The 27,955-nt window shown below is 39.6% G+C and overlaps 2 protein-coding genes across 10 annotated transcripts in view; one reads left to right on the top strand and one right to left on the bottom strand.

Annotated features, from left to right (window-relative positions):
* The first annotated feature begins 216 nt into the window (after positions 1-216).
* lama3 (laminin, alpha 3) lies at positions 217-14,269 on the top strand. Its single transcript, XM_031311993.2, has 25 exons — positions 217-443; positions 539-638; positions 730-846; positions 927-1,097; positions 1,243-1,394; positions 2,049-2,255; positions 3,540-3,691; positions 3,783-3,945; positions 4,433-4,560; positions 4,644-4,794; positions 4,980-5,084; positions 5,188-5,321; positions 5,785-5,902; positions 7,671-7,805; positions 7,897-8,039; positions 8,122-8,244; positions 8,348-8,492; positions 8,606-8,724; positions 11,501-11,681; positions 12,569-12,718; positions 12,829-12,988; positions 13,099-13,226; positions 13,326-13,419; positions 13,507-13,614; positions 13,916-14,269. Coding segments are annotated over exons 2-25 (3,231 nt in total). The 5' UTR covers positions 217-443; positions 539-637; the 3' UTR covers positions 14,062-14,269.
* Positions 14,270-17,879: 3,610 nt separating this feature from the next.
* Positions 17,880-27,955, bottom strand: part of osbpl1a (oxysterol binding protein-like 1A) — a 34,030-nt gene continuing 23,954 nt past the window's right edge. For 8 of the 9 annotated variants that reach the window (XM_036007148.1, XM_036007142.1, XM_036007146.1 and 5 more), the window contains 9 exons: positions 27,766-27,948; positions 26,744-26,851; positions 26,386-26,475; positions 25,583-25,709; positions 24,660-24,773; positions 21,649-21,772; positions 21,462-21,552; positions 19,421-19,441; positions 17,880-18,950 (listed from right to left, as the gene is read on the bottom strand). In XM_036007148.1, coding sequence (XP_035863041.1) covers positions 18,848-18,950; positions 19,421-19,441; positions 21,462-21,552; positions 21,649-21,772; positions 24,660-24,773; positions 25,583-25,709; positions 26,386-26,475; positions 26,744-26,851; positions 27,766-27,948 — 961 coding nt within the window. In that variant the 3' untranslated portion in view covers positions 17,880-18,847. The remainder of the gene's footprint in view (positions 18,951-19,420; positions 19,442-21,461; positions 21,553-21,648; positions 21,773-24,659; positions 24,774-25,582; positions 25,710-26,385; positions 26,476-26,743; positions 26,852-27,765; positions 27,949-27,955) is intronic. The other variant, XM_036007147.1, reaches the window with a different exon arrangement.

The following is a 27,955-nucleotide window of genomic DNA, read 5'->3' as shown; positions in this document are numbered from 1 at the left end:
ATGTTAAACATACATGTGGAAGGCACAGTAAATCCTGTTTGGCTACCTTACCTATAGTAAGCTTATCTTCAATGTGTGGATTACATGTTTTTTTTTTCACAAATAGGCCAATTTATCTTTGCTATCAAAATATTGTATTCATATTCATTTATATTTTCAGATATTTTAAGACATATTTTTATAATTTTGCGCCCCCCCTGCACTAACACTGAGGACCCCTTGTTGAAGAATTCTGACTTAGATGAACACTGAAGACAACTGTGTGTGTGTTGACATTAAAGCACCACGCTGTATGTTATTGCAGAGTGTTTCATAATGCTACCAACAGTACTGAGCTGCTCAGTGAGCTGGGTACAGGTGTGTATAACAGCATCCTAAATGCCGTAGAAAAGGCAGAGTTGGCAGCAAATCAGTCCAGAGAGGCTGCGGATGAAGCCTTAAAGGTAACTCAGACGCTATTAGTAGTGTAACCTGAATGTTAATAATATAAATATTCATCCAAACTTACTACTAATATGATTCTGATTATATTCATTAGGATGTGAAGGAGGGAGGCCTGGTCAACAGGGCCGCAGGACTCAAAAATAATTCAACTCGTTTACGTACAGAAGCCAACGAGACTCAGAGTGACTTCAAAAGTGTGAAAACAGCATAATTTATAACAAGTCAAATATATTCTGTTAACTTTTAATTCACAAAGGTGAAACGCTTTTGATTTCCTTTGAACAGTGCTGTTGGCTAAAGTGAACACCGTCAAAGGCCGCATGAATACGCAGAAGGAAAAAGGAGAATCACTGAGAATGGGCATCCCAACCGTTAGTGACAACCTCAAAAAGATCAGAAGAGGTTGGTGGATCACTTGGCAAGAAAAGATTACACACTGTACCTGCGTCACAGTAGATCATAGTGTTTTTATTTGATTTCAGATGACACAGACGTTCTGATAGAGTCCGCGAAAACAACTGCAGCTGCCTCTAACTCCACAATCAGTAATATAACAGAGAGACTGAGAAATATCAGTCAGAAATTGGAAAGAATAACTCTGACCAATGTCAGTGTAAATATAGATGATATGTTGGTTGATGCAGACCAGGCATGTGAGTATTTAATGGCAGACATCAGCCACCTTCTTAAAGTATTACACGTAGTCTCTGTTTTTAGACTTTTGTTTTTTTAAATGTATTGTCTTCTGGCAGCTGGAATATAATCATGTTGTTACGTGTGTCTTCTGTTTCTTTTCAGTGAAGAACTTGAACACAGCCCTTCCTGTGTTGAAGGACAAAATCACACAAGTTGAGGCTCTCAGTGGGAAGATGCCTCCTACTGCCAACATGACAAAAAGCATCAGGAGAATCAAGGATGTGATAGAGGAGACAAGAAACTTTGTTAATAGGGTAAAGTGTGCCTTTCAACTTGTTGTTTCTTGCCTGTCAGCTTTGATTTAATGCTGCTATAAACAATATTTTATTTATATTGTGAAAGGTGTACCTCGTAGTCGTTCCTCTCAGCTCTAAGTAGCCTAAAAGTGTCTTTCGGCCCTTTGTTTTGGTTTTCTGACCTGCAACTGTAATGTTTTGGTTCACTCTCACAGCTCTCATGGTGTCATTTTCAGTCGCAGCAGGCGAAAAAAGCTCTAAACCCTACTTTACACTCTTCCCAGCACCAAATAGCAAACTTAGCAATTAGCTGCTGAGTGTAGTGCAGCATTTAGCAGTGAAGCAGTAAAGAGACAGATCTGTTCCTCAGGAGCTGGTGGAGACCAAAAATAAGCTAAAAGGACACTGTATAACAATATAATAGTGAATCTACGTTAATCAGTTGGACACAAACCAGGCAAATGAATGATAATGTCGCTCCGTATCTGGTAGATGTGTAAGTAAAGCAACTGTTTGCTAACATGTTTGGCATATCAACCTATAATATGTCAGTCTTGGGTTCACAGCTTGTTTCTGCTCTAAGGCGGCCAAAAAAATTAAACACAATAAATCATCTTTTTTGTGAATCCATATTTACACCAATAATTTCAACCTCAACTGCTCTTCTCACAGCTCCCAGTTGCCACCACTTTCAACGGAAAAGGTCACGTTGAGCTTCGTCCTCCGAGAAACCCTGAAGACATAAAATCGTTTACAGCCGTCGATATGCTTCTCAATCGCCATCAAAACAATCCCTCCAAGGCTGACTTCAGACGAATGCGACGCCAGAACAAACACACAGATTCCAGCGTCTTCGTTTTCTACCTGGGCAACAAGAACGTGAGTGTGTCTGCTTCCTGAAATACAGACATCTGCCAATTTTAGCTTACAGCTGACATACCTGTCAAGTACTATTAGCAGAAAGTGAGTTTTAGTGACAGAACATTTTTTCATTTAAGCCAGATGAAACCAGTCAGTTAACTGAACTCATGCATCAAATATATAAAATCATGGATGACCTACAATTTTCTGATGTTAAACTCAGACAAAACTGAAGTGATTGTGCTGGGCCCTAAACACCTCCAAACTTCATTATCTAAAGATATAGCTACTCTGGATGGTATTGCCCTGGCCTCCAGCACTACTGTCAGAAATCTAGGAGTTATTTTTGATCAGGATATATCCTTTAACACCCATCTAAAACAAACCTCAAGAACAGCCTTTTTTCACCTTCGTAACATTGCCAAAATTAGGAACATCCTGTCTCAACACGATGCTAAAAAACTAGTCCATGCATTTGTTACTTCCAGGCTGGACTATTGTAATTCCTTATTATCAGGATGCTCAAATAAAACCCTTAAGACTCTCCAGCTGATCCAGAATGCTGCAGCGCGTGTTCTGACAAGAACTAAGAAAAGAGATCATATTTCTCCTGTATTAGCTTCTCTGCATTGGCTTCCTGTAAAATCCAGGATTGAATTTAAAATCCTTCTTCTGACCTACAAAGCTCTAAATGGTCAAGCACCATCATATCTTGAAGAGCTCATAGTACCTTATTGTCCCACTAGAGCACTACGCTCCCAGGATGCAGAGTTACTTGTGGTTCCTAGAGTCTCTAAAAGTAGAATGGGAGCCAGAGCCTTCAGCTACCAGGCTCCTCTCCTGTGGAACCAGCTTCCAGTCTGGGTTCGGGGGGGCAGACACCTGCTACGTCCTGCGACGCCCTGCGACGCCCTGCTATGCTCTGCTGTGCCCTGCTACACCCTGTAACGCCCTGCAGTGCCCTGCTATGCCATGAACTACTACAACTACTATTTCTAGTCACTGTTCCATTATCTTTATTGTAACTATTATTGCCACTGTTCATCACACCCCCAACCGGCACCGTCAGACACCACCTACCAAGAGCCTGGGTCTGTCCGAAGTTTTTCCTCGCCACTGTTGCACTAAATGCTTGCTAATTACTAGAATTGTTGGGTCTTTGTATATTATAGAGTGTGGTCTAGACCTACTCTATCTGTAAAGTGTCTTGAGATAACTCCTGTTATTATTTGATACTATAAATAAAATTGAATTGAATTGAATTTATTATTTTCATTTGTCATGCTCTTCTTTCATTTTCAGGCCTCTGGAGACTACATTGGGATGGCTATCAGAAACAATGTGTTGATTTGTGTCTACAAGCTGGGTGGAGTTGTCCATGAGGTGGAAACCAGCCAAATAAAAACAACCACCAATGTGAACTCCTCAGACTTTGACAGGGTTGTCTTCCACAGGTACTTCATGCACATGACAGGAGTTGAGAAAGTGAAAGCTCCTCCACCAAGTTTAATCAACAGATTATGTCTGTGTCAACATTTCCTGCAGAGTTTACCAAGATTCTGAAGTTAACATCACACAGAACTTCACATCACAGAAGCCAGTCAGCCTCACTCCTAAACGTAACCTTCCAAACACGACGACTGGCATCCACAAACTGGATCCAGACAGTCTTGTTTTCTACGTGGGCGGCTATCCTGAGGACTTTATGGTATTGTATTTAATTTTCACACTGATAGAAACAGAAAAAAGACTTCTATCAGACAAGGCTTTTATTGATTGGAATTGGCACCCAAAGTCTCAGATACAAATTTTTGATTGACACATCATAATTTTGACTTACTATCTCATACTTTTGGCAAAGTATCTAACTATTTTGACTTAGTAAGTCATAATTTAGAATTTTTTACTTAGTTTCACATAACTTAGTGAGTCAAATGTATGACTTGTATGACTTAGTATCTCAATTTTAACTTAGAAAGTCATAATTTTCATTTTAATTGTTACTTACCATTATTATTGTTTTTTTTTATCATGTCTACCTTTTCATGTATTTTTTTTTTTTTTTTTGCCGAAATGGCCTTCCATAAATAAGTGATACAAACTATAAAGTCACAGATCCAAGTCAAAGATCTAATAGATAATTGTTGTAAAGTAGCTGAAAACATTTTCAGTCCGTCTTCTTTTTATTCTTGTAGCCTCCAGTGGAGCTGCATTACCCCAAGTACAAAGGAGCGATGAAACTTTCCTACATAAATGACAATCCTGTTTGTCTGTTCAACTACAAGCACGCAGTCAATATGGATGCAAAGCAGCCTATTGTGAAGTAAGCATAAAAAAAGTTACACTGTTTACAGAAGTTTGTAAAAATGGTCAAATAACGATAAAGAATCCCTATTATTTGTTTAGGATTCCCCAGTCAGAGGTGTCTGATTATTATGAGGGAACAGGTTACCGCATGGCATTCATAAAGGAGCCGGACAAGAGAAAGAAAAGACTGTTCAAATTTCACACAAACAGCCGAGAGACAAACGCCTTGCTATTCTACATCGGAAATGAAGTATGATGTTTCTAACTGAGTTCAACAGATTTGCAGAAGCACCAGTCCAACTCTTACTGATAGCAGCTTTATGCTCTACAAAATGAAAATGAAATATCAGTAGAATACAGTGGATGGGAACATTGAACTGGATACACGTGGTACTAAACATATGGCATCATTTTGTGTTTTATCTGCTACTACAGGAGTCTTTTTTCTGTGTGTTTGTGGAGAGAGGCTTCCTGGTGCTTCAAGGACAGCAAGCAGGCCGGGAGCTCAGAGTTCAGAGTGCTGAAAAAGTGTCTCTGTTTGTAAGATGATCTAAAATACTTTACATAATGAACATCAAGCAGCGCAAGCTTTCTTAATCCATTCTTGAACTGTATCACTAAAAAACAATGTGTCCTGTTTCAGGACAAACACTTTGCAATTACTATTGCAGACAGGTTTATTGTGCACTACGGACCACAGCAGGTCTCCACAGATCACAATCGAACAAACTTCATGAGTTATTACATCGGGGGTCTACCGTCACAGCTCAGACAGAGGTAAGAAAACAGATGCATGCAACATTCACTATTTAGCTCATTAGATTAGGGCTGGGTATCGCCAATGATTTCCAGAATCGTTTCGATTCCAAAACACAAGGTCCCGATTTGATTACATTTCTGCATTAATATCAATTAAGTTAGGGGAAATTCCAGTCACAATACCAATTTTGCTTGTATATAAAAGACATTCTCAGAGAACTTATGCTGTAAATTGTACAAGCAAGAATCAACCCTCAACTATTTTTCATAATGCACCAGGTTAATGTGGGGGTCAATTCACCACATCCACAGTGACAAGGCATATATAAAAAATAGATTTCAGGATTTTATTAATCGATATTAGATCACTCAACCAAAGATTGATTTTACTTGGAGAATCGATTTATTTTGACCCAGCCCTACTGTACATTTGATTAGTCTTTTGTACGGTTTTCTGTCTATTATCGCCTTTGAATCTCAGACATGACATCACAGCTCCACCGCTGAGAGGATGCATGGATCACCTGACAGCAGACGCTGAGATCGTAAAGTACAACAGGACGATTGGCGTCAGCGATGGATGTCCGGTCTCACTGCTGGTAAACTGCCGAAAAGAGATGACCCAGATTCATGGCTGCTCTAAGCTTCATGCATAGGACTGAACACTGAGAATAGAATCTGATACGGGTGTGTTTCTGGCAGTGGTGGAATGAATACTAAGTACATTTTCTCAAGTACTGTACTTAAAGCTTTAGTGCGTAACTGTTTGATATTAATTAATTTTTGTTACACAACTGTGTGTGTGTGTGTGCCATTTCAGTAGATTTACTCACTAACATTGTGGAAACACAATAAGCATGGAAACTAAATGCACACTTCATGCATTACTGCATTACTTCAAATACTAAGTTACTCCTCTAGTAAACTAGTATTCACATGAAATAAAACGATAAAACATTGAGACCATTCAGCAAAGGACACTGGGATATAACCAATTCAACACTGGTTGCTATGGACTTGTCACTAGGCTTCGTCGTTGTATATTTTAGCACATAGGTAAAGGTGCCGAAGCTGAACATTATATTCCAAAACACATATGTTTATTTTTAAAGCAGATTTTAAGTTACACTGTAACAATTTAACAATTCGCCCTTATAAAATCCAATCGCGGCACGGCTGTTTTGGAACGCAATAGACAGACGCTTAAATTCAACTAAAATGTAACGGTGAACAATCAGTGTTCGACCTACAGTCTGTTGAGATGCCTCTCCAAACTCACCATAAGACGTTAAGACACGTTAAGAAAAAAGATCCGTATTTTGCCGTAATCCAACGACACGGAAAAAAAGTAATCCACAGCGATCAGTAGATCCACAAAAAGGTAAATGATACGGTGTATCCAGCAAGGCCGATATGAGCGTCACATTCCCCAGCCAGCTCCAAACAGGTGAACGAGGCCTCTCCACTTCGCTGTTTAAACAAAGTGGAATAAACGTATAAAAGTCCAAATCTACACAAAACCCGCAATCAATTAGTGCGCTGACATCACATTTATATACATGGCATTTAGGAAACCTTTATTGCAAGGTTGGCACGGCAAGATGTCCAGACATAGTGCAACAGTAACTTTCGTTTTTTGCGTCCTGCTGCTCCCATCGTCAGCCAGGTAATATTTTTTTTTTACTAAAGCAGTATATGAAATCAGATGTATTACCTACCACCATTTAGTTATTTTGTGTTATTTAAGATATTTATAAAATATCTGTTCGTAATTATTCCACTCATTTTTTAAACAATGCAATTACCCGTTTGAGCCACCAGGGGGGCAGCTGCCCCCCCAGCAAACTCCTCGTATGCGGTCAGACCCATCTGCTAGGGGGCCGAGACTGAGAGCTACATGGATAAATATGCACCAAACAAGCCACTTTGAAATTTTGCTCTTTTCATGAATAAAAAAGTTGGGTGACCCCCCCGCCCATACTAAAAATTGTTGGATGACCCTCCCCACAACAAAAAATAAAAAGACATGACCCTCCCCTATTTTCCTCCGGTGGTCCATTCCATAAATACCGAACGGTCCCTAAATTAAGATGTTTGCACACAAAACACATGTAGGTTATGAAATACGATGTTTTATTATAAATTAAACTACCCAACAATATATAGAGATTTTTCTCCATTGAGTACTGTTACTTTTAATACTTTAAGTACATTTTCCTGATGATACTTACATACTTTGACTTAAGTAACATTTTCAATGCTGGACTTTTACTTTGTAATAGAGTATTTCTACAGTGTGGTATGAGTACTTTTACTTAACTAAAGGATCTGAATATTTCTTCCAATACTTGTTTGTGGCTTGTGCAGGGTGTTCGTTCAGCTACGTTGTATTCAGCTCTGTCTGTTGATTCCCCGTCTGTCTGGGGCGAACAGCCAGTCAGAGTCTCTCTGGGCTTCAGGGGCACAGACGGACATGGTGCTCTTCTCAGGAGCAGCTCTCAGGTAAACCCTGCATGGCTCACATCCTACTTTAAACGAGAAACAAAAGCTAATGCTCATAATGACTCTATTGAGATTCTCCAATCTCCTGCAGGGCTCCATCTCTGTCCATGACCTGCAGCTGTCCCTGGCTGATGGCTACGTAGTATTTAATAGTGATAATTATACCTTGAAGTCGGATAAAAGGTACAATGATGGAAGCTGGCACTACTTGTCTGCAGTATGCAGGCCAACAGGGTAAGATTTGTCTTATTTCTGTACCTTTAACTCAATTAGAATTTTAATGGAACCTTTTCTGAACCTGTCTTGATTTTCTCAGGCTGGAGCTCAGCATCGATAATGTAAAAGTGATTCAGGGACAATCTCCCCATAGCAGGCCAGTGGATCAACATTTGCAAGGAGGGAAATTTAAAGGCTGCATCGCTAACCTCTACACAAGGAGGTTTGGAAACATTAGAAATGGTTATTTATAATGCCACAGCTGTTCTAATACAGATTATATGTTTCCCTTTCTCCTATAATTACATGACTTTATGTTTATTTAGGCCTGAGCAGAGCTTTATACCTGCCGATCTAAGCTCATTTTCACAAACGGTAGACGTAGTCCTTGGCCTGTGCAGTCTCCATCCGCCACCACATACCGAGCTGCTACCAGCACCCGTGTTGAAAAAGCCCAAGAAACACAAACCTGTGAGCACAACAAGCCATTATTTCTACAGCACCATTATAATTCACCCACTGCTGTTATAATTAATAATAATTATATAGATGGTGACACAGGTCATTTCTCTGTGGTGTGTCAGATTCAGGCTCCGGCAGGCAGCCAGTGTAAACCCCAGCGAGCACACCGGGGTGAATGGCAGCTCTCTGGGGAGCACAGCTGGCTCAGTTACACCCTGCCACAACAGGACCTCAATCACAGGTAATTGTAGTTATATACAATAAAAAAAACCTTTTCTTTCCTGAAGATGTGGAAATTATAACAGTGTTTTCCAGAAACATTATGGTTTGGGTTTGATATCCTTTTGTGTATGGTATATAATAAAAAAACATAAATAAAATGTTAATTCAGCCATCCATCCATCTATTTAGTCATTCATATGAACCGTATGAAAGCCAATGTATGCTTCTGTGTTAAATACGTACGTACATACGTATGTACATAAGTAGGTACATACGTAGATATGTAGGTACATATGTAGGTACATACCTAGGTAGCCTACATACGTAGATACATAGGTACATATGTAGGTAAATACGTAGGTACATACGTAGGTACATATGTAGGTAGGTACATACCTAGATACATACGTAGATACGTAGGTACATATGTAGGTAAATACGTAGGTACTAGAGTCCGGATCGGGCCGAATTTTTCTGTCCGAGTCCGAGCCCGAGCCCGACCCGAGCCCGACACAGTTAAAATCTCATTTTTTTCTCATACTAATGACACATGTACGTTTGTTTGCGTGTAAAGCTTTTATTAAGCAACTGTAGGAAGGCATTCGGAAATGTCAACAGATGAGCGCATCAGCGCACACGGGGCAACAAGCGCACGTTTATAAGCTGTTTAATTTAAAATGTTCAATGTGTTAACCTTTCCTACTTGCTTCGTTTCCAGCCGTGGTCAGTAAACCAGGGGAGACTCGTTACCTCCTGGGCCGAAGTTATAAAATGAATAACGTTGAGGTTAAACGATGAGACGATGAATGAACTTGGCTTTCAGTCTGGGGTTCATCTCGCACACACTGTGTACAAAACTTAAACTTATTCCACCAACTCTGCTCCGGTCGCATCTACACGTCTGCTTCCTCTTTCTCTATCTTTCTTCTGCCCACTTTACACACGCACTGAGCTCTCTGAAAGGAGCCGCAGCACCATTTTACAACAAATGCAATATCGCGCTGATGTGACCGAGCCCGACCCGAACCCGACCCTCATTTCTAAATATCTGTCCTAACCCGGGCTGGGTATCCATGCCTTAGTAGGTACATACGTAGATACGTAGGTACATACGTAGGTATATATATATAGGTACGTGTAGATACGGACCCTACGTCGGAGCTTACGCCGTAGCCTGACGTGCACCTCTCAAAAAATGTAACTACACCTTGCGGCAACGCAGAGCACAACAACTGTGATTGTCTGCTCGGCAGAGATGGGAAGTAACGAAGTACAAATACTTTGTTACTGTATTTTTCAGATATTTTTACTTTACCTTACTATTTATTTTTGTGGCGACTTTTTACTTTTACTCATTACATTTTAACAAGAATATCGGTACATTCTACTCCTTACATTTTAGAAAATTGGCTCGTTACTTTAGTTTCAAATAATTTCACTGGCGTTACCGTTATTATTTTTTGCGTCATCAATACCGAATTTCATCTAATTGGATGGGAATATATGCTGCACTTGACGCACCACTACAAGACGACTCCACAGATTCGGCGGCATTCATTCGCGGCATCGGAGGAAAATCATTGTGGCTTGATGGTGGTAACGTTAGCACATAGTAGTATGGATGTGACATGATTGAAAATGAAGAAAACAGAGATCCCAGACATTCGGCAGACAAGCAGCAAGACATTCCCAATCATCCTTGGCCTTATCTGAGAGAGATGTTTGAGATAGTAGGCATCAAGAATGACTCCTGGCGAATGTGCTCTAAAAGTATGGGGGAACTTCTTAATTAAATTCTCATTTTTTTCTCTTCTTAATTAATGTCTGTTTAGTAATTCATAGTTTATCCTGTATGTTCTTTCCAGAAGCCATATTTGAGCACACACACATACATGTAGATTCCTTTAAATGTTAAAGGGAAGATTAAAAAAGAGAAACTGGATCTGTGAATTCTCACAGAATCACAATTGAATTCATATCTTGCTACTCAGTCAGAATCTTATTAACCTGGAGTCCCAGTCTCTGTCACAATAATCATATATGTGATGTTTTAGGCCTATTGGCAGACATCCATTTAAAATGTAGCCAATGGCATATAAAGAGCCTTTTTTCCATGTCCACTGAAGTTTCTCAGCTTGCAGTCTAGTAACAGTTGTGTGGTCCAGGTAGCTGTCATTCACAAGGCTACTTTTACTTTTATACTTTAAGTACATTTCCAAGCCTGTACTTTGTTACTTTTACTTAAGTAAAAAAGTTAAATCAGTACTTCTACTTTTACCAGAGTATTTTTTAACACAAGTATCTGTACTTCTACTTGAGTACGGAAAGTGAGTACTTTTGCCATCTCTGCTGCTCGGTAATGGGTGGGTAGCATTGCATTTCCCCAAACTCATTTCCTGGTTCTCCTTCTCCATAAAAAACATGAAATCAAGGAAAGGGTTAACTTTTCCTAATACACATTTCCTTGCGTGGTCAGAAAGCACAGGGGAGACACTTTGTTTCTCTCACTATGAGTCGGTACTCGCTTCGAAGCTAATCACTGTCACTCTCTCACTCCCTCTACCAAACACTCCCCCCCCACACACACACACACACACACACACACACACACACACACACACACACACACACACACACATGCCGGCCCTGCTATTCTCTTAAAACTTAAAGAGATCAACGCACAAGTATGACCTTTCAGGCCACTTACATAGGCTACGGTGAAAGCTCTGTGTCGAGCCTCCGCAGAAGCATAAATCCTGCTTAAGGGACTTCACTGTACTATTCTTGTGTCTCAGGCCTCACTTCTCCCTTGACGTAAAGACCAAGACGTCCAAAGGGCTGATCCTCCATGTAGCCGGGAGAGGAGTCATCCCCCTGCTGGCTCTGTACATGGCCAATGGCAAGATCAAGATGTCACTCGGGCAAAACAGAATCATCCAGCACAAGCAGAAGAGCAACGACGGGAACTGGCACAGAGTAATTGACCATTTGCTAAACTCCGACCTCCTAGTTACTGTTGCTACGCGGGTTGGCTACGCCTGTCAAACTTTCCGTTCTCGCATGGCACATATGTAGCTTACAATGATAATGGTGGAAAATTTACCACTCGAAATACGTAGTAATTTGGGATCTACAATTACACACACAAGCAAACAAACGCAGCTTTTTATTTCTAGTCGATGACTGTGGATTTGTCGCCTGAAATGAAGCCTGTCTCTCGTAGATTATGTAGATTATATCAGCTATAGCTAGCTAGGATGAGGTAACGCTAGTGCTTAAACTCCATCAGTTATTTGAAAACTGTCTCCAGATAAGTTTTCAGTGTTTCCACATTACTTGATTTGAAACAAAAACTGCAAAATGATCCAAAAGATGCAAATGATGGCTAGATACATGAAAATTATGAGTTTGGAAAACACAATTTCAGAAATTGCACATTGTACGTCTTTAAAGGGTAGGGGGACATTACTTTGTGGACATTCAGGAAACATTCTGGGAAGATTTAGGGAACCATATCTAGCGCAAGTTTGGCTCCTACAGGGCAGAAGTTCCATTTCTGACCAGGTTGTTTTTCTAATGTAACCTGTAACCCCACAAAATAATGTGGTCAGCTAATAACATGCCCTTTGACTTTGGAAATAAGTTTTGTAAAGGCTAAAAAAACACATCACCTTCCAAACTCTTTAAATTATTATCGCTCTGATAAAAGGCCAATGCAATTAGCTTCAACATGTGAAGAAGTCTAATGCTAGACAGGCCTTCTTGCTTAGTTACGGTTGCTAAGGATCACAGTGACAGCAACCTAAAATCTGTTTGGTCTTTAGGCGAATGACTTGTGTTGAGTCACTTCTCCTGTGTAACAGGTTGAGTTCAGTGTGGAGAAGAGCACTTTTCATCTGCTGGTTGACGGGTTCCGTGTGACTGATGGACATCTGCCAAACAACGAGGGATCATCTTTAGACCTGCACAACCCTGCGTATCTGGGAGGTGATCCAAAAAGCAAAACCACAAAAGTCTGTATCACACCTCAGTCAGTGTTTGACGGTTTCTTTTAACGGCCATATTTTCCCTCATTTGTTTACATATTGAGCCTCTTCTCTTTTCTCTTCCTGTCCTCCCTCAGGGACACAACATTCCCATGAACAGTGTTATTGGTTGTATACGGGAGTTCAAAATGAATGAGGTCGTTATGGTGGACCTTGAGGCAAGCTACAAAACTTTACCCTGCTTGGATGGGCTCGCAGAGATCGGGACATACTTTGGCGGCGGTCACATCGTCTTGGGTTTGACAAATTGCATGAATCCTGATGTATTTCCCTGTTGTCAGTGTGCAGTATGAGTGCAAGTTGCAACAAACAGACATTAAGTCTAATAAGGATTATTTCTGTTTTAGAGAATTACTTCACCATTGGCTCTGAGTTTGTGTTGGCCTTCGAGCTGCGTCCTCAATACCTGACAGGTCTTCTCTTCCATGTGCAAAGTCACAAGGCCAGCCTTAATGTCTTTCTAATGGAAAACAAGGTGAATCATTATAAGAATGAACTATGACAGCTGATCAGGCAGTAAGAAATTCAGCATTAAATGACCAAAACATGTTTAGTGGCTGTAATCTTTTACCAGGTGGGTGTCAGAATGAATGATGGTAACAGGGCTGTCAGTGTCTCAGTGACTCCTCGTGAAAGCCTCTGTGATGGAAAGTTTCACCAGGTTACAGGTACGACTTCTCGTGCTGACACTTCATACAGACGTGATGATACATGAGTAGCTATAGATTTTGGATTCTAGTGCTTTTGTCCTCCAGTGTCCGAACAACGTGACGTTATCAAACTAGTGGTGGACTCCATTTCTCAGCAGAAAGCCGTCCCCTTCACCTCCACATCAACAACACTGGATACACTTTACATAGGAGGTAAATCCACCAAACATGTCGCAGAATATCTTTCGAAATATCAGCTTTTTATCACTGTATTTATTCTGTTTTGTATCTATGTCGAACATACAAAACATGATAAAAAAAGAAGTGTATGTACAGTATGTATATGTAGGCACACACATATATACTGTATGTATACACATGTATACAATTGCATTAAAGTATATCAAAGACAACTAAATATACTTACTTAACAGATGAATAGTTAAACAAACACATTAAAGCAAAGTACTGATGGTGAAAAGTTCTCTTTCTGCTTCTCTTCTTCTCCATTCAGGGACAAGAAAGCAGAACCGAGCCCCCGTGCCCTCGCCATTTGTGGGCTGCTTACGAAACGTGAAGCTTAATGGAAGACCGGTTGCATTTGAGACAGGATCCAGGGTGGTTGACCCTGTCAGCATTAATAGTTGCCCTGCAGACTAAGGCCGTGTCATTAATGGGTGACACACCAACTTATTTAACCGCACAGACCCTTTGGCATCATTACAAAGTCATATTATGCAGACAGGCTTAGTTAAAAACCCACAGAAATTAATTAAGCTACTGTTGCTACACCTGTCAAGCTTTCCATTTTCGCACAGCACATGTGCAGTATATAATTACAGGTCAGATTTACCACTCAAAGTAACTAAGCCTTGTTTCTAACTTGACATATTATGATTTTTGTTGATTTATTTATTTATTTTATGAGTTGGCTCCTGTTTGTGCATCTACTAAAATAGCATCATATTTGGGATGTATGCAAATTTACTGTGTTTTTAATTGTATGTATATGGGGAAGGGGGATCAGTTGTTGTTGGGAGTGATATATGTATTTGTGAATGTATTTTGTGTTTTGTATTTACTGTTTAATTGTTTTAAGGACCCCCTTGAAAATGAGATGATTCATCTCAAGGGGTTATCCTACTAATAAATACATCTATTTGGCCTTAGTCAAAATAAATTTAGAACCAAAGGTCCTGAATTCAGTCACAGGAAGACAAACGCAGGCTTCTCATTTCTAGCCGGCGACCGTTTAACGTGTCAGCTGAAATGACATCTCTTGCCAGTACATTTAACCAACTGTAGCCAGCTAATTAAGCTAATGTTAACTTAATGAGTTGGTTGAAAACAACGTCTTCAGTTGGCTTTTTAATGATTAAAGATGACTTAAAAATGAGAATCTTGTAAAGCGGTCTTATGGGTTAGGGTTAGACATGAAGAATAAGAATCTATTAATTGCAATGGGCAGCTATACAAAATAGCATGGATTGGATTTTAATTTCACAAAATATAAAAAGCAGTGAGAGAAACAAATATCAAATTTAACGATTTCACATATGTTGTTAAAATTTGGGAAAATGTTTTATGTACTTTAAAACTACTTAAAGGACAAATCCGGCGCAAAATGAACCTAGGGGTTAATAACACATGTTAATAACTTTACCAGTGCCCCGACGACTAGCTTTATAAGCTAATTAGCGGTTTGCGCTAAAACTGGTCACATTCGATTAGCATGAAAACATATCCCAGAGAACGGTCGACTCGGTACACACGTGTTATTAACCCCTAGGTTCATTTTGCGCCAGATTTCTCCTTTAAAGGGGAATATAAGGGAATACTGGAAACATTCGGGTTCAAGCAGTAACTGACATCTCTGAAGAGCTTCCACAAGTTCTAGATGTTTAAAAGCTATATACTGTATATATAATGCAGGCCAGCTTTTCCTTAGAATTACCACACAAAATAAAAACATAATTTTGCTTTTGACCACCAGTTAACTATGTTTTATAAGCCCAATATTAGACAGCTGCAGTTCACTTCACTGCAAAAACACACAAAAAATAAACCAGCACACACATTTACAGTGTCAGCAGCTTTACAACATGGCATTCTTGAAACTCATTTAACTGGCATAAAAGCCAATCTGCTATTCTACTTGTGACCATGAGATGGAGTGCTTGCCCTAATGTAATGTGTTCAGTTAGTCCTGCTCTCTCTATGTGCTACCTCTGGCTTTATTATGTGTCAGCTGTAATGTACCCATGACCTGCCTGGGATGTGTGCCTCCTAATGCAAGGCCTGCTATGATAGGCTGCAGCCTTGTGTAACCCTGAACAGGACTAAATGGGCGATGAATGAAACACATATACAGGCAGCTACAATAGAGGGTTTTCACCGACGTCACGTTCTGGGCGGTAACCTGGATGCGCGGCCATATTGGAGGCACTCGGTGTAAACAACTGAATGGAGTAGTGGAGTATTGTGCACTTTGGATACTTTATGTCTAAACAACAGAAAAGCTCATCAAAACGCATCCAAGATGCAAAGGCATGGAAGGACTTGGACCACACAAAAAAGGCGCAATTTTTTGAGAAATTACAGTTTACTGGCAGTGCAGATCCCTACAAGTTGGCTCCCTCATCTTGGATCCATGGCGACCCGGTGATTCTTCCTTCAGTTGCATATCCCGATATAGTCAACTACCTGGTTTTCTCACCGAGCCCATACACAGCGGAAGACCTTAAATCCTACAAAAGTTTGGAGGCTTATAACCAGATGGTCTGTGGATGGGTGAGGGAGACGCAGTACCAAGTCATCAACAACCAATGTGAAGGCCAAAGTAAGTAATGCAATAACGTCTTTAATCAACCTAACCTTAACTGTATGATATCATTGTGATACTCAAGGTGTAGCCAAGTGACTCTCAATAGTTGTTTTTTTTTGTTTTTTAAGACCGAACAAGACAGATTTTTCCCTCGTAGATCCTGGTTGAGCTTTGCCAACCACAAGCGCCTCCTTTCCTCTCATAACTTCTGGCATTCCTCTCCCTCGTTTTTAATCACTTCTGGAAGTCGATTTCTCGGTCTGACCTATTGGTACAACCTAAAACACGGCAATAATTAACCATTTTCCTTGACGCCGTTCGGGATCTACTTCAGTGCCTGTGCTTTGTTGTGATGCGGAGTACCTCCAACATGGCGACATCGGGTCTGATGACGCGCGTCGTTAAAACCCTCTATGGTGGCCACTATTAAGTAGCATTGTGTGTCAGCTGAAAGAGCTCTCACTTTCACTTACCAAACGTGTGAAGAACAGCAGAAGATGCAGTCTCATTAGTCTCTGTTCAATGAAATTGCCTGGTATTCAGCCTGAAAAACAAAGTTATAAATTAATAAAATAACAGTAAATATACACTCATTACTACACTGAGTGCTCACGAGTACACCATTTGCTGTTTTATATTCAGCAACATGAATGCTGCTATAGGAGTATAAAATATATCAAAAAATTAGCATTATCATGTTAGTATGCGCACATTAGTTCACAAAGACATCTACCCCCTTTAACTTGCCTTGTTAGCGTCCCCTTTGCTGTCCTTACCATTACTTACTGACAACAGGTGCCAGCTTAGCATGTTAGCTGTGACTAAACCTGCTTTTATCATGTAACAGCAAAACTATTTGACTGCTATCTTGACAGGTTATTGCAAGTGAATCAACACACACTTAAGTCTTATGCTGAGGCATCTCTTTTGGAGGAATATTAACCCCCTGCCACTTTTAGTTAGCTACAAAATTAGCAGCTTGCACTTAGCATTTGTAGTATCCGCCCCAGGGTGTTCCTACCATAGATGCGCCATCTAGTGACTTATTTAAGAATTGTGCTGAGAAAGCTACTTATGCATAAGTTACGCTTAAAGCAAAGTAAAATTGCATTAATTCGAAATAAAGGCAAACAATATGGGTGTCTTATTATTTCACATTATTCCTGGCCATCCATTTCTATTTTCAACACTTCTCGTTTTCTTTTATAATGGATGGCTGTGTAAGATATTTAATTTCAGTTCCACTCATTCACTTGCAAATCACACCTCCATTAGCACATACACTGGCCACTGAAAATATTAACATTTTAACACCTTTACCCCTGGTTATCCCCTGATCAGAGCACAACTTCTTCACACATTGCTTCTAACTGCCCATGAAAACATAAAACATTTGATGTTATTTGCTATGTACCATGGTCAGGGGTGTAGCACAAAGTTCTGGGCCCTGCATTATCTATGGGCCCCTCCCTGCATCCACAGCTATTCATTCTAGCATATTTTTGGGCCCTCCGCACATTAGGGCACTGGGTATTCAGTCCCCTTTATCCCACCTGTCCCGACACCCCTGACCATGGTACACACATAAAGGGTAATCTCTTATGTGCTATAAGACAAAGGCAAAAACATACAAAGTACCAATGTTGCATCAGGATATTTTTATATGTCGTTTATGAGAGCTCTGCTAACTCCACTGCCAAGTCCATATCTTTTAATAAAAAAGGGCCCACTCGTTCCAGGCCTTTGTTACAGAGACTATTAATTCAGATTACACTATATTTTCAGACTTAGTCTTGCATCCCAAGCATACTTCACATACAGTAAATAGTAAAACATACATGAATACGTTGGAGTGTTTTACTTTGTATATTTCAGTTTCCAATAAAACACTTTCGATGCTCTATATGGAGGCAAAACTCCTGAAAATCCACCAGTTTCTACACCATGTCACTTTATAACCCCCAGGTTGTATGATACACAAACATAGTAATAAACCTCTTCACAGAAGTCAATTCTTGTGTGTTTGGAGTTCAGCAGACACAGAATTCAGTGGACAAGACAAAACTCACTTCTTTTTTTTTTACAAGGCAAAATACATCAAGAGGAACAACATCCATATCAACCCTAATATGTACTGACTGCTAGTGATTTTGTAAGTATGGAGTCAAGAGGGAATGTGAACGACTTGATGAGGTCACTGATCGTTGAATTTGTGTAAAGTATATATACAGATAAACATTTAGAGTCAAAACACTATTATGAACATTTAAAAGGAGACAGATGGACACTAAAACCATGAAGCCCTGTGCATCAGCACCTCTCCGCTGTGCGTGCTAAAAGTCTATTATCAACAGAAACAAACCGGTCTCAATGTGAATACAAATGCAACATTTCTAAGCATTGTCAAACAACTTTACATTTCCTACCTTTTAAATATTGATTATTGACATTTGTATATTCTCAATTTTACCATCATAATGTAGATTAAGGCCACACAGTTTAAATACGCTATTTGCATATTGTAGTTAATGTAGGGATTTCATTTAAAAGAAAAAAAAGGTAATGCTGCTCCGTACAAAGGACACTGTATGGTGCTCATTTCTCTGTGCAGGAAAATGTCCATTAGTAAATGTCTGGCAGCTGGCTGTATTTCCTGTCCCAGTATCCACTACAAAAGAGCCAGTCCTGGGTGCTGGTGTGAGGGTTTTGCCCCTGCTGAAACCACCTGAAAATACAGCGGAGACACATCAGCATTCAGTTTAAGTTTAGTTAAAATCATAACTCAAACAAATCAGGGAAAGCGGGTAAGGAAGGTCAGGCATGCTTCATCACAAGGTTATGGGTAATTTGCATGGGAATTGGCAGTTTTGGCTGTTTGCTTTAGGCTAATATTACTTTTGTATTGTTTTTTTTCTTAGCTGCATGAAATCAAGGAGAGAAATGATTAGGGGGAGAGGACTCATGTGTGAGTATTTCCAGGAAGCTGCTATGCTGGTGGAAGGCAGAGAAGATGAATCATATTGTCTCCAAACTGTGATTCTATTATCAGTTATTCTCTCTCATATCTTAACAGAAAGCAATACGCAGTTATAAATATCAGATTTCAATTTAAGAGAATAAGAAGTGTTTGGAAACACTGAGACTGCGAGATCACATTACACATTTCAGGCACATCAAACAGCGAGCATCTCTAACCTTGGGCCCAGGGCAGCGCTCCTTAACATCAAAGCAAGGATGCAACAGAGAAACAAGTCAGTCAAAGGGAAAATTGAGATGTAGCTTCAGCATTTCAAAGTATGAATCAAAGATGATAGAATTGTGGCAATAATTATGTTTTATATTTAGCCAGAAGTAAAACTGCATATAAAGTCAATGTAAATTACACTTTATTAACCCTTGTGTTGTCTTCCCGTTGATCATGAACTTGTTGTCCTACTGGGTCAAAGTTAAATTTTTTTCGATGCTTTTGACGCTAAACGTTTTTGTCACTTATTTCAATGCTTTTTATATTCCTGTTCAATAAACCTAATTCATATGACATTATACCTAATTTTTCAGTTAAAAAAAAACTGAAATTATGTGTTATTTTTACAAATAGTTAAGATCAGAGGATGGGATGAATACAACGTACATCCATGCATCCATGTTATTTTTTAGGCAATTTGGTTGAAAGAAACCCTGATATAAAAAAACTTTGAAAACGGGCCCAATTCGACCCGAGGACAACACAAGGGTTAAAGTTTGACATTTTGGGAAATGCACTTATTTGTTTTCTTGCCGAGTATTACATGAGAAGATTGATACTACTCCCTATATGTGTATGGTAAATATGAGGTAAATAAGTTGCTTAGGCTACACCACTGTGGCCCTGTGGTTGGTCAACAACAGGGCCTAAACATGCTGCTGTAACATTATACTCCCCGTAGTCTACCTTTACAATTCACAAGCACCAAGCAAAATAATTCATTATCTTATGCAAAAATAATAATAATAAATGTTACGCCTAAACTAGCTACCGTATTTCGTATCGTTTCGTCTCGTCACATGATCAAATAAGGACTTCACATCAACATACATTTTACCCAGCAATCATCACTGCATAGCTGTATATGACAAAAATGCATAATAAATAAAAAAAGAAATAATTCATTTAATTGAATCTTTTTTTTTTAATATAGTTTATGCAGAACAGAGATATTCAACAGGGGGTCCGGGACCCCTGTGGGGGAGGGTTCCTCAGAGTTACTGCAGTGGGGCCACCAAATTATACATTTTTTGAAAGTTTTTTCTAAATTTAAAATGTCTTAACATGACATAACATATTAGTAGCAAATATAAATTGGCCTATTTGTGGAAAAACATTGATGATCAGCTTACTGTCCTATAGGTAAGGTAGTCACTCAGCCATCCACAGATACAGTTCACCCTAAGGATTCACAGCGCCACATGTATGTTTAATATTAAAATATCATTAATAAAATCATGCCAGCAATTATTATTTTAATAGCTTAGTATTCTATGCACTAAAAAGTTATGTATAAAGGCTTTAGGCTGCCCTACACATTATTGTAGACCCAGTTAAATATGCAACCTAATTTTATATGTAGTAGGGGGTCCCTCTTTCAGTTAAGGGCTCTTTGGTTTAAAAAACGTTGAAGACCCCTGATGTAGAATAAGCATATAATTTTGTTATAGATTGCTACTGACTATATATATATATATATATATATATATATGGAAAAAAAAAAGAAAACCACGACGGAGATGGGTTTGCCTCACTCGCAAGGGCCAGTTCCCCGCCCAGAACACATTATTGGAGAGTCCACTCTCTCTACATGCATCTATATTTACACCCCTGGAGAGTGGTATCCATCTTCTCATCTAACTCTCGGCAACAAAGTGGATAAATGTATTTCCCGAAAATTCAAACTATTCTATTAAAGACAAAAAACTGCATATAAAGTTAACGAAATTGATATAAATGACACTTCAGTTTAGCAGATTGAACAGAGGGTAATCTGAATTGACAATATTCAATCTTTATTAATGTTAAATATCAATTGTGGCCATTTTATGCACACTGACGAAGGCCATTGTCTAATGTCTGGTCGGGCCATTCAGTAACAAATACTGCAATGACGTTTATGTCACTATGAAAACTAACTGCACACATTAGCCTGTTGAGCTAAGAGAGGAGAACAGTTTGAGATGTCATAAAAAAAAAAAAAAAACTCACCTCGTCTTCCACTCTTCATCAGATTTGGAGCGGTTTTTACGAGCAGCTCTTTGCTTTTCCTCGAGCCTTTTCTTCTCCTCACTGGCGAGGTCTATTGGAATAATAACATTGTAGAGTTTTAGATTGCCTCTAGAGTATTCTTTTTTTTTTGAATTTTCAGTTACAACTTGTTACCAACAATTATTACCGATGTCACCGTTCTCCATGGCCCGTATGTCTGGCCTCAGCCTGCAGTCAGTCTGAGGGATGGCTCCCTCCATTTCTTTACGCAGCTCGTTCAGTTGCATTGCAAAGGACGTGAAGCTGTACATCTGCAATTACAGGTCAATTTTTAATAACATTACAGACACATGTTGATTTGAAAGTGCTCATATTATGCTCATTTTCAGGTTCGTAATTGTATTTAGAGGTTATATCAGAATAGGTTTACATGGTTTAATTTTCAAAAAACACCATATTTTTGTTGTACTGCACATTGCTGCAGCTCCTCTTTTCACCCTGTGTTGAGCTCTCTGTTTTATCTACAGAGTGAGACATCTCACTTCTGTTCCATCTTTGTCGGGAGTCGCACATGCTCAGTACCTAGGTAAGGACTACTAGCCAGTCAGAAGCAGAGTATGAGGGCGTGCCACACTAGCAGCTAGGCGAGCATTATAACGTGTGTTACAAAGTGACGCATGTTTGTCTCTGAAGTAAAGGCTGGACTATTATACAACATCTGAAAACCTCCTCCTGCTGCCTTGATATTCTACCAACGGGCCTTTTCAAAAATGTTTCAAATTGTTTGGCTACAGATCTTCTACAGATTGTAAACACGTCTCTTCTCTCAGGTATCTTCCCACAGGCCCTGAAACTGCAGTCATTAAGCCACTCTTAAAAAAGAACAATCTAGACAGGTCACTAATGAGCAACTATAGGCCGATATCAAACTTTCCATTTTAAAGAAAAATCATTGAAAAAACGGTTTCTCAACAACTGAACCTTCTCTTGTCACTAAACAACAGTTTTGATGCCTTCCAGTCGGGTTTTCGACCACAGCACAGCACTGAGACAGCTCTTGTTAAAGTCTCTAATGACATCCACTTAAACACAGATAGTGGCAACATTTCAGTCTTAGTATTACTTGATCTCAGTGCTGCATTTGATACGGTTGACCATGACAGATTACTAGACCGATTGAAAAACTGGGTTGGCATTTCTGGCTCAGTACTAAAGTGGTTTGAGTCTTATTTAAAGAACAGGGACTACTTTGTGTCTATAGGTAATTATACATCTGAGCATACAAATATGACGTGCGGAGTTCCCCAAGGCTCAGTTCTGGGGCCTCTTCTGTACATGCTTCCACTGGCTCAAATTATGGAAAACAATAAAATAAGTTACCATAGTTATGCAGATGACACACAAATTTATATAACCTTATCGCCAGGGGACTATAGTCCAATACAACAACTAAGTGCATTGAACAAATTAACGACTGGATGTGCCAGAATTTTCTTAAATTAAATGAAGAAAAAACTGAGGTGGTTGGTTCTGGAGCAAAAGAGGAACGATTAAAAGTCAGCACTCAGCTTCAAAGGACAATGTTAAAAACAACAGACAAAGCCAGAAATCTTGGTGTAGTCATGGACTCAGACCTGAATTTTAACAACCACATTAAGACAATTACAAAGTCAGCCTATTACCACCTTAAAAATATATCAAGGGTTAAAAGACTTATGTCTCAGCAAGATTTGGAAAAACTTGTCCATGCTTTTATCTTCAGTAGACTTGACTACTGTAACGGAGTCTTTACAGGTCTCCCTAAAAAATCAATCAGATAGCTGCAGCTGATTCAGAACGCTGCTGCTCGAGTCCTCACCAAGACCAAGAAAGTGGATCACATCACTCCAGTACTAAAGTCTCTACACTGGCTTCCAGTGCCTCAAATAATTGATTTTGAAATACTTTTGCTGGTTTATAAATCACTAAACGGTTTAGGGCCAAAATACATTTCTGATCTGCTGCTACACTATGACCCACCCAGACCTCTCAGGTCGTCTGGGACAGGTCTGCTTGTTGTCCCCAGAGTCAGAACTAAACAGGGGGAAGCAGCATTTAGTTTTTATGCTCCACATATCTGGAACAAACTCTCAGAAAAGTGCAGGTCTGCTGCAAATCTCAGTTCTTTTAAATCAAAGCTAAAGACCTATCTTTTTGATGTTGCCTTTCTTTAAATAACTGTTCATTTGTTACACTGAAGTTGCATTGATGACACTGTATGACATTCTATAACTGCTCTTTAATGTTTAATTTCTTATACTGCACTGTAACTCTTCTTCGTCTATTTTATCTCTCAGTTCTTTAATTTCTTATACTGCACTGTCAACTTTATTCTTGTCTTTTATCTAGTGGTATTTTTGAACAGATAACAGACATATTTCTGAGAATTTCTCCAACGCGGGTGTGACATAAATTAAAAACAGGATTTAGAGGAGGAGGAGAAAAAAATTTCCTCCGGCTATGAGAGCTATGCGAAAGCCTCGAAAATACAGATAACAGACATATTTCTGAAATATTACCTCTCAAAAAACACGGGTGTGACAATAAATTATCCATACAAGGACCACGTCTGTGAACTGGTCAGATTTAGTCTGTGAACTAGGTCAATAAGAAAGACAACGTCTGTGAACTTGTCAGATATTTCTGTGAACTTATCAAGAGACAGACTGTGAACTGTCCCGGATTTAGCAAGGTTTACCGAGATTAAACTAAGCTTTGTAGCGACGGCTACATCGTAGTGAAAAGTAGAACTACTGCAATCTTGTAATGGGTAACGAAAACACCAAGTAACCGGAGCCAAAAGGACCTGTGGTTGGAGAAATGTTATTTTTTTATTTATTTTTTTTTTAAAATAATTTTTACCTGCTCTTTAATGTTTTATGTAAAGCACTTTGAATTGCCCTGTTGCTGAAATGTGCTATACAAATAAAGCTGCCTTGCCTTGCCTACAATAGAGCTGTTTGGAGCAGTTTGTGAACAGTGTTTTCTGTTGGAGATGGTAAGTCCCTTTGGGGTAGACTTTGGGCTTTTTCACTTTGTAAACCTATAACGTGCACAAAAAAAGATATATAACACAATAAAGGAAAGGGAAAAAGCCAAAAAGCATAATATGAGCACTTTAAGACTGCACTCTACTGAAAGCTTATTCATCAGTCAGACCTCAGCGGAGTTAGCCGGTCGGGGTGCAATTCTCCACAGCAGCTGGCTGCCAGGAATCATCTCCACAGTGTCTGCAGCTGGAGAAGGAACCTCCTCCTGATCCCCGCTGCAACCCTGGACAAGTGACAAACAGATGACGCACTGAGAAGTCTATATATTAAGCATGCTTTCTGCAAGATGCATTAATACAGCGTTTTTTGATAGAATAAAAGTATTTATACATGTTAGCAAAGATCTCATCATATTATGATTTTATTTGACTTGAAAAATACTAGGGATGCACCGAATCCAAAGCCAAATATTGGGCTTTTTGACGGGGCTCGGTTTCTGCCGAACTTTTGAATTTTTTTCCACCAAACCAAACCAAACCAAACCCTACGCTTGCACTACGCGCGCTACGCTGATCGACGTAATGACGCCGCCGTTGATTACGGGAAGGTGTTTAAGTAGGTGAAGCGTTCAATGCAGTAGGCTGTGAGAAAGTGAAAATGGATCTCGTGAGCAGAAAAAGTGTAGTTTGGCAGTACTTTCAGTCAAAAGAAGGCCATTCAAGTCCAGCTACATGTTCAATTTGCAATGCCGATTTGTCTCGTGGTGGCGAGGACCCTAAACAATACACAACATCACCGCTGTTACAACATTTGGTATGAAACGTCCGAAAGAATACGAGTTGTGAATAAAGGAATCTACAGACAGCAACTTCAGGTACGGCAGTCAGACAGTCACACTGAGGATGGGAGTAGGATTCGGTATTCGGTTTTGGTTCGACAGAATCTTAACCAGTGGATTCGGTATTCGGCCGAACCCCAAAAATCTGGATTTGGTGCATCCATAAAAAATGCTGATATTTGTCCATTAACTCAGTCATCAAACTGCATTATTCCAATCACACATGATGAATCACAAAAATAAACAGCTAATACCGCTTGGCTGCCTTTTTTCTCGCCTGCCCCTTTCTTGTCGCTTTTCTTATGCGCTTCAAAGGCGGCAGGGTCAACAACATACACACACTCGGTCCACTTCCCGTATAGAGCACACAGCTTCTTTTTGCTGTGGGAAACACACAGATACAAATACCTTCAGGCACAAACACTAGATAATGATTTCAGTCAGTCAGTCAGAATATCTCGCGGTTGCATATTTAGTCTTGTTCACGTGGTCATGCACATGGACTTGTCATTCATGCTGAGTCATTGCCTCTGTTGTGTTGGAAACGGCTTGTCCTCCTTTGATTGAACCATCTGCTCCTCTTTGTTTTTTTTGTTTTACATTATCTGCTCCAGTGACGTGCTAGCTGCCTTTTTCCTCAGTCTTTTAAGCCCACGTCTATTAAGAGCTGCTTATGATGGGGATGAATACATTTAATGACAATTACCATCATTATTTGATTTTGTAACGGGCTCATTTAAACATCAGGGGATTCCCCCCAGCTACTTAAGTTTGTAGTTCCTGATTTACAAATAAAGCCTATTTAAACAGCTTATTGAGTCATATTTGTTTTGCAATATGGCAGCAGAAAGGATTACGTATTGGAACGCATAAGCCAGATAAACTGTATACCGGTACCATATATTGCACTATGCAAAACGTATTCACAGAGATGAATAATTCAGTGTGTGTCCACTATTTCCCCTCAACATTCAAGACAAGAATAATAAGTCTGGGTACCAAAGACTACTCATTATTTGAATGACTTTTCATCATGATGTGTCAGTGTAAGCCGTACCTTTTATCCAGAATATAACCTTCAACCTTGTGCAGTTCTTTGCCAAAAAGACCACACGGTTTGAAATTCAGACAGCACTTTTCACCAGTTCTAGGTGAAAAGAAGAGAAAACCAGCATACAGTATAATTCTCTCACTCTCTGCTGGCTGAGTCATACAAAACTTCCTCATCTGCTCAGTCCATTTTTTCTCCTTGTTGTTCAAACTTCCTCAAATTGTTTATATGAACTGTATCAGACTTGTTCTACTTGATAAATATGCAAAACATTACTCTATAATCTTTAAATTATGAGTATAGTGTCCAATACATATGTGCAAACATTGTACTTGCTGACTGTGGGTTATTTTTGTCCTCTTACCTGTGGTTGATCACCTCCACATTTCCATACTGCTCGATCCACAGCTGGCCCACGATGATGTTGTGAACGCAACATGTAGGATTTGTCCATGTGTAGGCTTCATTGTACCTGGAGATAAAACAATGACTTAAAGAGGATCTCTGCCGATTTCACACATCAAAATGCGTTCACAGGAGTACTGCAGCATATGTGAAAACAAGTTGTCTTAAGCCTTTAGGCAAGGCAAGGCAGCTTTATTTGTATAGCACATTTCAGCAAAAAGGCAATTCAAAGTGCTTTACATAAAACATTAAAGAGCAGTTGAAAACAGTTAAAAATATAAAAACAGATAAAATATGAAAATAAAAGTTACAGCGCAGTATACGAAATGAACAATTGTTTAAAGAGAGGCAGCATAAAAAAGAAAGTTCTTCAGCCTTGATGTAGTGTCTCCAGGGGAAGCTGTGTGAAGTCTGATAAATGACCTCAAGTGATGTCACTTGAGTCAGCGTCAGTTGGGTCTGAACACTACAAGCCTGAAAATTAAAAGAAATCTGGGGGTGTGGAGTTAGAAAGAAGTGAGCTCACCAGACCTCTGTGCCCACTCCTCATCTCTGCTTGAGGCTAGAGGCTCAAGGTTACATTAGAGTTGCATTGTGGGTAATGTGGGTGCCAGGTTTGGACAAGAAAGAAGAATGTGTGGAAATAAAAAGACGTTATCTCTGGTTCTCTGGTATCTCTTTTTTTTAACTGTCTGTTGTGAGTCAAAACATGTTAAAGGAGTGCAATGCTAAATCAGTGGAGTACTAAAGTAAAGGAGAATGCAAGTTCAAAATGGTAATGTGTGACAAACATCTACTCATACAGAGGAACACTAGAAGAGTTACAAACTGATTTGTGTAAACAGTGTCACAGCTCTCATCAATCAGATTTATTTGTCTTTTTAGGAAGAGGAAGAGTTGATTGATATTGTCATTTTTAAAGAAAAGATGGTAAAACCCAAAGATTGCCATCTTTTTGTTTAATCAAATAGAAGTTCTTACTTGGGCAGCTCCAGCGTGATGATGCCTTTCGGCTCCGCTTCCACACTCTTGCCCCAGAACTTGAGTTTGGGGTAGATGGATCCATGAAACACAAAGTCTTGCTTCAGGCCCTCGGCGTGGAAGGCGCTGACTGGAGGGTGGTGGCTCACCTGCTCCGATATGAGCCTGAAGCCCAGATCCTCTCTGGGAC

The sequence above is a fragment of the Sander lucioperca genome, chromosome 11 (genome assembly GCF_008315115.2).
Source record: "Sander lucioperca isolate FBNREF2018 chromosome 11, SLUC_FBN_1.2, whole genome shotgun sequence".
Lineage (NCBI taxonomy): Eukaryota > Metazoa > Chordata > Actinopteri > Perciformes > Percidae > Sander > Sander lucioperca.
The sequence above is the reverse complement of the archived record's forward strand: the minus strand, read 5'-3'. Positions and strand labels throughout refer to the sequence as shown.

What these genes read in the sequence shown, in the direction of transcription:
- lama3 (XM_031311993.2), top strand. An exon ending in CCTCAAAAAGATCAGAAGAG is followed by an intron (nt 847 to 926) that starts GTTGGTGGATCA and finishes ATTTGATTTCAG; the next exon opens with ATGACACAGACGTTCTGATA. An exon ending in GGATACACTTTACATAGGAG is followed by an intron (nt 13,615 to 13,915) that starts GTAAATCCACCA and finishes TTCTCCATTCAG; the next exon opens with GGACAAGAAAGCAGAACCGA.